At 41.4% G+C, this 14,250-nt stretch overlaps 1 protein-coding gene across 5 annotated transcripts in view; it reads right to left on the bottom strand.

The window, feature by feature from the left end:
* Positions 1-14,250, bottom strand: part of slc25a26 (solute carrier family 25 member 26) — a 213,009-nt gene that overhangs the window by 41,540 nt on the left and 157,219 nt on the right. For all 5 annotated transcript variants that reach the window (XM_067998865.1, XM_067998869.1, XM_067998871.1 and 2 more), the window contains one exon: positions 378-422. In XM_067998865.1, the coding sequence (XP_067854966.1) occupies positions 378-422 (45 nt within the window). The remainder of the gene's footprint in view (positions 1-377; positions 423-14,250) is intronic.

Here is a 14,250-nt window from a genome sequence, read left to right as displayed (position 1 = left end):
GATAAAAGCAGGGATAAAGGTTTCAGTGGCACTCAGGCTGAGGTGGGGATGGAGGCAGCCAATGTTCAGAGGCAGAGGTATGCATTCTTTTTGATGGATAGGATGTGGGGTTTGAAAATCAACTCTGGTCTAAACAGGACACCAAAGTTTTGCAGTTGGGATCAGACTGACCAGAGAGGGGCATGGAATCAGTGGCAAGGACCAAAAATAATGGCTGACTTGCCGCTGACTCCATATAAATCAATCTCAAACCTGCATTTCCCTTCCCTAGCCTTCACAGCCTCGCTCTGTGTTATCAGCAGCAATGCTTTTTTATGTATTTGTACTTCAGCGCTGAAGTTTATTTATTGATTCACAATAGAAAAAAGTTAACCTACCTTTAGAAACTCCCACAGGGGAAACTGGATCAGAGCGAAGGGAATCTGAAAGTGAGAAGCAGACGGATCCGAAAGTTCAGAAGCATATTCCTGTTGCATCATTTAAAAGAGAGTCACAACATATGGCTATTACAATCTTTCAGAACGCTTATTTAGAAATGAAACATACAGTACCTCATGCACTCATACGTAGAGTGAAGACCATGTGGAGTCGCAGGTGCCACAGAGTTAAAGGACAGGGTACAACTCGACAAGGGTGAACAAACGTAATTCAGTGCCTACTTTAGCCTCATATATTCTGCACTTATTTTGACATAATACTTGGATTTGATGTTATTTACAGCATTGGAGTCTCTTTGCGGTACAGGCTGAGGAGCTGGGACATGCTAAACTGAAGTGCTACAGTGCCACCACTGGCAGATGGGTGTAATTACAGCATGACAAGTTTACATAGGCAGTTTCCATTATAAATGTGGACATAGGAATAGAAGTGCACAGAGGTGTAAAATGTTTTAATGTAGTGTGTGTGCGTGTGCATGTGCATACACACTGAATAATGGGAGCTTTGTTCACCAGAAACCCTAATCCACTGTATTACAATGTTACAACTGTTAGAATGAGGGGATTTTCATCCATCAATCTGGGCTGAATTTGAACCCAGGTGCTTGAGGTCAAGACAGAGTCAATGTATTAAGACCATTGAATCACAGTTCTTCTTAAAGTTCACCACCTGTTGCTTACCATGTGTTATTTCATATGTTAATTATCACCTTATAAAATATCCCAAAAATATGTTCTCTGCTAATCCATTGCTCAAGCAAAAACTCTTATAACAGCACATAGCATATAATATCATATAACTTAATGGTGAATGCCACAGTAAGTATCTTTTCACCAACTATGCCAGTATGTTCAGTAGAAAAACACTATTTAAGAAATACTGAACATTACCGATAATAGCAAATGGCTGGCAGTGCAGTTAAAGCTTTAATTCAATCTCAGGGGCTTGCTACCATTCATAAACTAATCAAACTTAGGGAGGATAAAACCCCTGGTCCAGATGGATTGCATCTGTGAATATTAAAAGAAGTTAGGGAGGAGACAGCAGAGTACTTTTACATATATATATATATAAAAAAACTCACTAGAAAAGGGAACAGTGCCAGAGGACTTGGCAGAGAGCTAATGTTATTCCTATATATAAAAAGGGAGCTAGAACAAGTCCAGGGAATTATAGACCAGTTAGCTTAACGTCAGTGGTAGGAAAGATAATGGAATCTTTACTCAAATATGTAATTGAAGGACATCTAGAGAACGAAAATATAATAAAGAATAGTCAGCATGGATTTAGGAAGGAAAAGCAAGCTTGACCAACCTTACTGAATTCTTTGAAGAAGTAACAGAAAGAGTAGACATGGGTAATGCAGTAGATGTAGTATATTTGGATTTTCAAAAGGCCTTCGATAAGGTACCGCATTGTAGACTCATGACTAAGGTCAGAGCACATGGAGTCAGGGGACAGGTAGCAGAATGGATAGCAAGCTGGCTAAAAAACAGAAAAGAGAGTAGGGGTTAAGGGTAGCTACCCAGACTGGCAAAAGGTGGGAAGTGGCATTCCACAGAGATCGGTGCTGGGACCACTGTTGTTCACAATTTACATTAACAATTTAGATTTGGGAATTGGAAGTAAAATATCAAAATTTGGGGACGACACAAAATTGGGGGGGGGGTTGTAGTTAATACAAAGGAAGAATGCGTCAAAATGCATGAGGTCATTAATATACTTTCAGAATGAGTATGTAATTGGCAAATGAATTTAAATATAGTTAAGTGTGAGGTGGTGTATTTTGGTAGGAAGAATAAGGAGACCATATACAGCTTGGATAATAAGAGTCTAAACGGGATAGAGGAGCAAAGGGATCTAGGAGTACAGATAGACAAATCACAAATAATGACAGTGGTTAATAAGCTCATATAAAAGGCAAATCAATCACTCGGTTTCATTTCCAGAGGGATAGAATTGAAAAGCAGAGAAGTTATGTTAAACTTGTACAGAAACTTGGTTAGACCAGACTTGGAGTATTGAGCACAATTCTGGTCTCCATACTATAGAAAGGATATAGAGGCATTGGAGAGGGTGCAAAAAAGATGCACAAGGAGGATGCCAGGATTGAGAGGATATCCTTATCAGGAAAGACTAAACAGGCTGGGGCTCTTTTCTCCAGAAAAGAGAAGGCTGAGGGGTGACCTGATAGAGGTCTTCAAGATAACGAAAGGTTTGATAGGGTAGACGTAGAGAAAATGTTTTCACTGTGGGGGAGTCCAAATCTAGAGGTAATAAATCATAGAATCATAGAATCATAGAAGTTACAACATGGAAACAGGCCCTTCGGCCCAACATGTCCATGTCGCCCAGTTTATACCACTAAGCTAGTCCCAATTGCCTGCACTTGGCCCATATCCCTCGATACCCATCTTCCCCATGTAACTGTCCAAATGCTTTTTAAAAGACAAAATTGTACCCGCCTCTACTACTGCCTCTGGCAGCTCGTTCCAGACACTCACCACCCTTTGAGTGAAAAAATTGCCCCTCTGTACCCTTTTGTATCTCTCCCCTCTCACCTTAAATCTGTGCCCCCTCGTTATAGACTCCCCTACCTTTGGGAAAAGATTTTGACTATCGACCTTATCTATGCCCCTCATTATTTTATAGACTTCTATAAGATCACCCCTTAACCTCCTACTCTCCAGGGAATAAAGTCCCAGTCTGTCTAACCTCTCCCTGTAAGTAAAACAGTCGCTAATAAATCCAATAGCGAATTCAGGAGAAACTTCTTTACCCAAAGAGTGGTAAGAATGTGGAATGTGCGAACACAAGGAGTAGTTGAGGCAAATAGCATGGATGCATTTAAGGGGAAGCTAGATAAGCATGAAGGATAAAAGGAATAGAAGGGTACCCTGATAGGGTTAGATGAAGTAGGAAGGGAGGAGGCTCATGTGGAGCATAAACGCCGGCATAGACCAGTTGGGTCGAATGGCCTATTTCTGTGCTGTAGTTTCAATGTAACTTGATAAACCACGCAAGTGTTTATGTCAGCGCAATCCCTTGATTGAATTACTCGTTACTTACTACCAACTATTACCCGATACCTCTTTCAGTCATGCAAAATATTGATCCTGTGGGCAGTGAAACTACCAATCATGACCTGAAAATAAACAGCTTTATCTGTTCAATACTATGATTACTACAGCTAATGTAGTATCAATGAGGTAACACTGATCTTTCATGGTTTGATGACAAACTACTGACATGCACCTAAATCATAAGAGGTTTTGTTACCGTTTTCTCCAGAATGCAATGCGGGTTTAAAGCTTTTTGGAGCAGGTTTGCCTTCAGTGAGCTACGACTTTTCTCAACCCTGCTGTCATGATTAATAAATGAGAGGATTCTGCTTCGATATTCAAGCAAAGGCGTGCTTGACAGACACCTGCCACAGCACATTTGTTATCAGCGCAGACAGGAAATGGTAGTGAGAAGAAATCAATGTCACTGCTGTACACGAAGCTGACAAAATGAAATCTCAGAGGATGTTTGTCATCTTTGACAGAAAGCATTCTCCCCAGAGACATCTTGAAACTCCAAAGAAAGGTCAGCCTTGGTCTCCTTTGCCAAATGCTTGCAATTCAAGTGTGCTTAGAATGTGCTGTTTTACTGTTGGGCTCATCATAGAGAGATTTTTTTAAAAATCCACTTCTGAGTCAAACAAGGTGCATTGCTGAAAGCAAGTGGCAGGCGACCTTGAAAGAGCTTTGATCGTCGGTGGTAAATAGGTCATTTCTACTTAGTTAAGAAACCTGTCAACACCAATTTTCTCATACGTTCTTGGACTTAGTTCTAAATTGGTACAAAAAGATTTGTTTAACCGATAACTTGATTTGAATTGATTTCCTGCCTTGTAGCTTGCGATTTGTGGGAACCAGCAAAGATAAATGGGGTATATTGGTCATTATTACCTAAATATTAAAGATATCACACAAAAAATGGAAGAGCCATGGAAATCTTGGATATTAACACACGGAATTGAAAATCTGAGACTGCAAGAGTAAAGCTTTAAACACTGTTCTTTCACCCATGTAATTTTCCAGGTGAGAAGTTCTTGATTTTGGTCAATCTGTCAGGAGATGATCAGAACGGACTTGGGCTCAGGCTCTTCCTCAATCGGGAGAGAGGTGGGGCCTGGCAATTGACTCGAAACTACTATTATATATTAGGGACAACTTTGGTGCAGGTCACAGTTTGTCTCCTGAGCTTCGGACATGACGAGAACAAAGGAGGAGAAGTTAACAACATAAAAATAAAAAAAACACATTTACAAAATTGGACCTAGAATATTTTATATAGACAAGTGTGATTAAACATATTAAAATAACCATCTTATCCTCAATGTTAATATTCATATTTATATTTCATTAAAAGAATATTTCCTCAAAGTAATGTTAAAGTTTTGTCTTATATCACTTGGACTAAACTGCATGCTGTATGACAAGTGCAGAGTAGCCACCTTTTGGCCATTTGGAAACCAAACACAGATAGAATGTAGGATGATTAATAGTAACAGTGCATAAATCTATGTTCCCCTGGTCTTTTGTAACCTTCAACCATTTTCGCATCTTGTTCTTCTATTTTCCGCTTCAAAACCTCATCATTTTACAGTATCTTCTTTTCCCCTAAAAACATACCCTTCCTTTTAAAACAAGAGGAGGCAGCAGTGTACAGAGCGGGAAGAGACAGCAGTGTACAGAGCGGGAAGAGGCAGCAGTGTACAGAGCGGGAAGAGGCAGCAGTGTACAGAGCGGGAAGAGGCAGCAGTAGGAGTGCAAGAAGCAGTGACACATATAGTGAGGAGAGAAGAGGCAGTGCTGGGGACAATGGGAAGAGGCGAGGTCAAGAAGAGCAAGTAGAGGTAACGCCAGGAACTAAAACTATTTCATACATTACACATATGTGAAAGGTCCACATGTGCACAGAGATTTTTGAAAAGTGAACTTTTAACTTCCTTTTTTTTAAAATGGCATATATACCATGTGGACAAACAGACTGTCCAATGTAAACCATATGGTCAGTGACACTAGACTGGGGATGGATCTAATGTAAAACTTTTGTTAGCAATATACAGTATACTCTGCAGTTTCTTTGTAAGGAGAATCCAATATTCCACTTGAAATGGTTTAAGAGCTCACTGTCTGCAAAAATTCGAAGGATTCCTTTTATACAGACAAACAAACAACTGGCCTGGTTGTTTAATCTAAATTCCACAAATGTTGAAAAGAAGATCTGCTACATCTTTTATTACAATAACATTAAGACATACCACACTTAGTCAGTAAATACCTTGATCAGCATATTTAATCCCATCAAATATTTAATTTCTTGGGAATAATCCTTTCTGGTTACAATAAACCTTGTTTTATTTTGAAGAAAGAACCACCTTTAGAGCTCATGCAGAAAATATGGGTCAAATGGACTGAATTATTTTATTTTTATCCAAAAGCCACTATATAACTGACTACTTTAACTACTGACACTAAATAGAAAAACAAACAAACATCTGCATTCCGGCTTGCTTTAACGTTGCCTGTATGATTTCAACTGTATGGCTTAAAAGTAGATTGAGTATTTGTGCATACAAAATTGCATTTTCATTCTTCAAGCTGCAAGCAGCTGAACAAGGAAATGTGGTCACGTGGTCCCACTTATCCGATGCCTTTAATTACAGGAACAAATTAGCTCCCACCAAACACCATTTTCTTTTTCCTATTGTGTAATTTCTGAGTAGGAAAAGTTGTTTTCTTTTATAGATCACAGGCCTCAGGCATTACTGCTCGAGTTGGTCACTAAGAAATGCACAAAAGTTAAGGTTTGGAAACTATCGGCACAAATCCCTATCTTAGCACCATGTGGCACAGTACGTTAGGGTACAGATGTTACAGTGCTAAACCCTGTAATGACAGAGAACATTATCGTACATTTAATGTATTTGTTAAATTCCACAATCTACAATTTTAATTGAGGTGCTAACTTGCTTATTTTCTTTTTTTCAACATATGCTTAAAATGAGACAATGTAAAATACGTTGTTGTATGAAACAAAGTTAATTCTGAAACATCCCATTTAAAATAAGCATAATGGTAGGATTGCTTGAAGTGCTTACAGTGTAACAATGATCAATAGAGCAGTGAACCCTTAATAGATAAGCATGTACAACAGTGAGAATACTCAAAACCAGCTCATGGAAAACTACCTAAATGGGAGAGTGTTCTTCTATAGAATTACATAAGAATTTATAGCACAGAAACAGGCCATGTGGCCCAAATGATCAATGCCAGTGTTTACAAGCCTCCTCCCACTCAACTTCATCTAACCCTATCAGCATATCCTTCTATTCCTTTCTCCCTCATGAAATTATTTAACTTCCCCTTAAATCTATGATGGTCGCTTCAACTACTCCTTGTGGTCACAAGTTCCACATTCTAACCACTTGCTGGGTAAAGAAGTTTCTTCTGAATTCCCTATTAGATTTATTATTGACTATTTTATATTTATGACCCCTAGTTTTGGACTCCCCCACAAGTGGAAACATCTCTATATCTACCCTATCAAACCCCTTCATAATTTTAAAGACCTCTAATTGGTCACCCCTCAGCCTTCTCTTTTCAAGAGAAAAGAGCCCCAGCCTATTCAGTCTTTCTTGATATAGTTATAACCTCTCAGTTCTGGTATCATACTTGCAAATGTTGTTTCACCTTCTCCAGTGCCTCAATATCCTTTTTGCAACATGAAGACCACATTTCTCTTTCTTAAGTGAGTTGGGTCGTGTTAACTGTCCATGCACCTGTTATATGTAGGACTGGTTGAACACATGGGGGGTGGGGGGGCAGGAAACTGTTGTTGCACACTGACAATTTTTAAAACTTTTTTTTTATTACAAGAGATAATTCCAACTTTTTACCCACTGATCAAATCCTTTGTTTCTAAAGTTCAGAAAGTATATTCTTTGTGGCCATTTGGACAACATAGCAATGAAGTACCAACTGAAGTTTGGAGGCTGTATTATCAAACTATTCTACATGACAGCCATTATGCTAATCATATCCTTTCAAATTTGAAAATAAACTCCCCCCCCACCGCCACCCCCCAAACTCAACAAACGTTAAGCAAACAAAAGCTAGAAGTTTCAATGTTGGTGTACAATTCCAGTTTCTGTGAATATTGTACTTTCAGGCCTTCGCAATGTAACATTTGGCTTAAAGCAGAAGCATTCCTTTTTATGTCTGAAAAGCAAGTTATATACTCTTTATAAAACCACAAAATGTCCTATTGGTCCTTAAAAGCTGTTCATTCCTTGAAAAGCTATATTTGCTTTTTGTGTGCTGATAAATCTATAGAAAAAATTTACAACTGTCACCCCCAGAACAAATCTCAAAGAATGAAGGATGTAGTTCTAGGTCTAACTTCAATAATTATAGCCTAACTAAGCCAAGAGCACAAATCTGTTACACACATGCAGACAAGGTAGTGCATCGGTCAGTACTTTTAAATGACAAACACCCAAACCCAAAACAGTAAATGTAATCTTAGTCTTGAATAGATTAAAATATTTTGCCAAAGCATCACACTTCTTTCAATTATCTTCATTCTAAAATCATTCTTTATTTATATTTAGTCATTCTGCAATCACAAACTTACAACTTATCATTTGATAAACAAATTGTAGCTCTAATTTTTTTCCAGGCAACCACCTGAAAATGTTAATGACGGGCCTAATACCTGTTGAAGGACTCTTTCCAGGAATTGGGCCTGCTCCACTTGGATTTTCTAGATGTGGATGCGGTCTAGGAAACATTTGTTTTTGTTTACTTTTAAGGTGGAGCAGGAGTGCTTCCGACGGCCGCTGTCAGGCCTCCCTCCCGCTGACTTGCCTGAATGTCGCTACCAGCGACAGGCAGTTGGCAACTTACCCAGAAAACTATGAGGCCCAAAGCCCAATTTATGCCAGCCTCTGCTCATGAAGTTCTGAGCCTGGGCCCATAAATGAGCCCAGACTAGTTTCTACCCCATAATCTCTAAAGTAAAAACTGACTACCACTTTTCAATACAATAAACAGAAAATCTTCTTGTCTTAGAATGCCTTCCAATAGCTAAAGAAATCTGAGAAAGGCTGCATTTACTCTTCAAGAACATAAACCACCCTGATAACTTTCTAGTGGGGAGTACTCTTATCATAAGTGTTTCTAACAATGCAAGTAAATTAGAGATGGCAGCAGAAGTGAGTTTGCCATTATCTTCACTGCATTATCTATTCTGGAGTGCTTTTAAATCTTCAAATAAAAGCCTTTATGTTAAGAACAGGCTTTTAAAACTCTACAAAGCTATCGTCACTCATTAATGTGTAGGCTTTAAGTGCTGTAAAACCTGCTGACATCACTGATGAAACTGCACAAGGTACAAACAGAAAACTGCAACAGGCAACACTCGAGATGAAGCTGTATGTCAAGTACCCAAAACATAAACAATCAAAACATTTTAAAGATAATTTATGTAACAACTTTGGATTTATATTGCGCTTTTAATGTAGTAAAGGTTTCAAGGCATCTCAGAGAAAATGGAAGACAGACAAAATAATTCGGGGAGCTGACTGAAACAATAGTTAAAAGGTAGGTTTTGAGGAGCCTTTTGAAAGTGGGGAGAGAACTAGCAAAGCAGAAGGGTTTTCCAGAATTCACTGAAGGTCCTGCCAGTGAAGGGGGTGGGTAACATTTGGAGAGCAAAAAGTGTCATCTGGGACATAGGCCTTGATGAGGTTGGAGAGAGAGAGAGAGATAGATAGATTTGTAAATGAGTATGACAATGAGAGATTTTTGAGTTCAATACACTGTGGAACTGTGAATTTTGCATGGTCAGTGGTGATGCACAAGTGGTAGATGGTGTGAGGAGAGCAGTGGGGGAGTTAAGTGTAGTAATTCCTGAGGGAAAGGCATGGATGAGGATTTCTGCAGCAGTGGGGTGAGGCAAGGACAGGGGTAGGTGATGTTTCAGCGTGGAAATAGGAGGTCTTAGTGACGGATAGGATATGGGGTTAGAAGCTCAGGTCAGAATCAGAAGAACACTGAGTTCATGTACTGTTGGATTTTGCCTGAGCAAGTAGCTGGGGAAGGAACAAGATTAGATGCAAGGTAATGGAGTTCTGGTGGGAGCTGCAGTTATATCAATACAGCATTAGGTTGGATATAGTTCTGGCTCATCCCTGACACTGATGGTCATGGAGTTGAGGTGGTGGCAGAAAGGGGTGAAATATCATCAACATACATATAGAAGCTGAACCAATATTTACAGATACGATTGCCAAAGGGCAGCATCTGCAGAAGGGGGTGAAGGAGGGATGTTGTGACATGGAAGGAGATGCGCTGGCTACATTCAGACAAACAGGAATGGATCCAAGCAAGAGTAGTACCACAGAGATGGAGCATGTAGGAGAAGAATCAAAGGATGGAATAATCAATGATGTGAAAAGCTACAGAAAAAACATGGAGGGATAAACATGCTATGATATACATGATGTTATGTGTAAAATGAAATGAAATGTCAGGGATTAAGGGACTTCAGTTATGTGGAGCAAATAGAGAAGCTGGGATTGTTCTCCTTGGATCAGAGAAGGTTAAGGGGAGATTTGATAGAAGTATTCAAAATTATGAGGGGTTTTGACAGTGTAAATAAGGAGAAACCGTTTCCACTGGCAGGAGGGTCAGTGACCAGAGGACACAGGTTTAAGGTAATTGGCCAAAGAACCAGAGGGGAGATGAGGGAAAATTATTTTACACAGCGAGTTGTTATGGTCTGGAATGCATTGCCTGGAAGGGCGGTGGAAGCAGATTCAATAGTAACTTTCAAAAGGAAATTTTATAAATACGTGAAGGGGAAAAAATTGTAGGGCTATGGGGAAAGGACAGGGGAATGGGGTAATTGGATAGCTCTTTTAGAGAGCCAGCACAGGCATGATGGGCTAAATGGTAGCAAGGGCACAGAATGTACTCTGGGTGGGGGACTTCAATGTCCATCGCCAAGAGTGGCTCGGTAGCACCACCACTGACCGAGCTGGCCGAGTCCTGAAGGACACAGCTGCCAGACTGGGCTTGCGACAGGTGGTGAGCGAACCAACACGAGCGAAAAGCCGACTTGACCTCGTCCTCACCAATCTACCTGTAGCAGATACATCTGTCCATGACAGTATTGGTAGGAGTGACCACCGCATAGTCCTTGTGGAGACAAAGTCCTGTCTTCACACTGAAGACACCATCCAACGTGTTGTGTGGCACTACCACCGTGCTAAACGGGATAGATTCAGAACAGATCTAGCAGCTCAAAACTGGGCATCCATGAGGCGCTGTGGGCCATCAGCAGCAGCAGATTGGTATTCCAGCACAATCTGTAACTTCATGGCCCAGCATATTCCTCACTCTACCATTACCAACAAGCCAGGGGATCAACCCTGGTTCAATGAGGAGTTTAGAAGAGCATGCCAAGAGCAGCACCAGGCATACCTAAAAATGAGGTGCCAATCTGCTGAAGCTACAACTCAGGACTACATGCATGCCAAACAGCGGAAGCAACATGCTATAGACAGAGCTAAGCGATTCCACAACCAACGGATCAGATCAAAGCTCTGCAGTCCTGCCACATCCATGAATGGTGGTGGACAATTAAACAACTAACAGGAGGAGAAGGCTTTATAAACATCCCCATCCTCAATGATGGAAGAGTCCAGCACGTGCGTGCAAAGGGCAAAGCTGAAGCGTTTGCAACCACCTTCAGCCAGAAGTGCCGAGTGGGTGATCCATCTCGGCCTCCTCCAGATAGCCCAACCATCACAGAAGCCAGTCTTCAGCCAATTCGATTCACTCCACATGATATCAAGAAACGGCTGAGTGCACTGGATACAGCAAAGGCTATGGGGCCCTGAAAACATCCCAGCTGTGCTGAAGACTTGTGCTCCAGAACAAGCCGCACCTCGAGCCAAACTGTTCCAGTACAGCTACAACACTGGCATCTACCCGACAATGTGGAAAATTGCCCAGGTATGTCCTGTCCACAAAAAGCAGGACAAACCCAATCCGGCCAATTACCGCCCCATCAATCTACTCTCAATCATCAGCAAAGTGATGGAAAGTGTCGTCGGCAGTCATATCAAGCGGCACTTACTTACCAATGCTCAGTTTGGGTTCCGCCAGGACCACTCGGCTCCAGACGGCATTACAGCCTTGGTCCAAACATGGACCAAAGAGCTGAATTCCAGAGGTGAGGTGAGAGTGACTGCCCTTGACATCAAGGCAGCATTTGACTTAGTATGGTACTAAGGCACCCTATTAAATTGAAGTCAATGGGAATCAGGGGGAAAACTCTCTAGTGGCTGGAGTCATACCTAGCACAAAGGAAGATGGTAATGGCTGTTGGAGGCCAATCATCTCAGCCCCAGGACATTGCTGCAGGAGTTCCTCAGGGCAGTGCCATAGGCCCAACCATCTTCAGCTGCTTCATCAATGACCTTCCCTCCATCATAAGGTCAGAAATGGGGATGTTTGCTGATGATTGCACGGTGTTCAGTTCCATTCGCAACCCCTCAGATAATGAAGCAGTCCGTCCCCACATGCAGCAAGACCTGGACAACATACAGGCTTGGGCTCATAAGTGGCAAGTAACATTTGCACCAGACAAGTGCCAGGTAATGACCATCTCCAACAAGAGAGAGTCAAACCACCTCCCATTGACATTCAATGGCATTACCATCGCCGAATCCCCCACCATCAACATCCTGGAGGTCACCATTGACCAGAAACTTAACTGGACCAGCCACATAAATACTGTGGCTACAAGAGCAGGTCAGAGGCTGGGTATACTGCGACAAGTGACTCATCTCCTGACTCCTTAAAGCCTTTCCACCATCTACAAGGCACGTCAGGAGTGTGATGGAATACTCTCCACTTGCCTGGATGAGTGCAGCTCCAACAGCACTCAAGAATCTTGACACCATCCAGGACAAAATAGCCCACTTGATTGGCACCCCATCCACCACCCGAAACGTTCACTCCCTTCACCACCGGCGCACTGTGGCTGCAGTGTGCACCATCCACAGGATGCACTGCAGCAACTCGCCAAGGCTTCTTCGACAGCACCTCCCAAACCCGCGACCTCTACCACCTAGAAGGACAAGGGCAGCAGGCACATGGGAACACCACCACCTGTTCCCCTCCAAGTCACACACCATCCCGACTTCGAAATATATCGCCGTTCCTTCATCGTCGCTGAGTCAAAATCCTGGAACTCCCTACTAACAGCACTGTGGGAGTACCTTCAGCACACGGACTGCAGCGGTTCAAGAAGGCGGCTCACCACCACCTTCTCAAGGGCAACTAGGGATGGACAATAAATGCTGCTCTGCCAGTGACGCCCACATCCCATGAACGAATTTTTAAAAATGGCCTGCTTATGTGCTGTATTATTCTATGATCAACATCTGTTTGTGGATATCTGGTGTATTGTGATTGAGTCTTTTGAAACAAACTAATTTGAAAACAAATAAGACAAAAGCAATCTTCTAGGTGACATTACATCAGTCAGTATGGGTAATTTGTCAGTAAATATGAGCAGTTGAAGGAATTAAATAGGATTCATAGATCCCTTGTATACCTGTTGCACAGGCTATAAATCATATCCTAGTTTAAGGTTCCAATTGTGATGTAGAAACCATATAGTAGGCCAGTGTATATCACTCACTCTCCCATATTTAGAGATTACAAAAGCATATATAAAATTATGATCTATACAGCAGATTTTATAGTACTGTATAAACAAATTCATAATCTAGTTAAGTACCTAAATGTCTGGAGCATATGTTTCATCTCTATTTTACAGTTATCATTTTAACAAATATTCTTTAAGGGGTCATTCCACTCTCGTCTTTGAGTCAGAAGGTTGTGGGTTCAAGTCCCACTCCAGGGACTTAGGAACATAGGAACAGGAGTAGGCCATTCAGCCCCTCGTGCCTGCTCCGCCATTTGATAAGATCATGGCTGATCTGTGATCTAACTCCATATACCTGCCTTTGGCCCATATCCCTTAATACCTTTGGTTGCCAAAAAGCTATCTATCTCAGACTTAAGCACTAAATCCAGGCTGATACTCTAGTGCACTACTGAGGGTGTGTTGCATTGTTGGAGGTGCCGTCGTTCGGATGAGACGTTAAAACCGAGGCCCCGTCTGCCTTCTCAGGTGGGCGTAAAAGATCCCATGGCACTATTTTGAAGAGGAGCAGGGGAATTCTCCCCAGTGTCCTGGCCAACATTTATCCCTCAGCCAACACCACTAAAACAGATTATCTGGTCATTATCACATTGCTGTTTGTGGGAGCTTGCTGTGCTCAAATTGGCTGCCGCGTTTCCTACATTACAATGGTGACTACACTGCAAAAAAGTACTTAATTGGCTGTAAAGTGCTTTGGGAAGTCCTGAGGTCATGCAAGTCTGTCTTTCTTTGTTTATCCAAGGGATAATTTTTATTTAAAGTTACATTTCTTCCAATTATTTTTTTAAAATTGTGAGGCCACTAAAAAATGTCACTTAAATCCAACCAATTTTCCAAATAGTTAAAGTTTTGTTTTTTCTGTACAAGGATTCTCACCATCTGTTCAGATCAGCTCTCTCAGACGAGCTTGTCAATCAGTCCCACACATAGCTGAAACAATGATATAATTTTTTTTTTTTTTTATTCGTTCACGGGATGTGGGCGTCGCTGGCAAGGCCGGCATTTATTGCCCATCCC

This window comes from Heptranchias perlo, chromosome 17, assembly GCF_035084215.1.
Source record: "Heptranchias perlo isolate sHepPer1 chromosome 17, sHepPer1.hap1, whole genome shotgun sequence".
In the NCBI taxonomy this organism is placed as follows: Eukaryota; Metazoa; Chordata; class Chondrichthyes; order Hexanchiformes; family Hexanchidae; genus Heptranchias; species Heptranchias perlo.
This window is presented reverse-complemented; position numbering and strand designations above follow the sequence as displayed.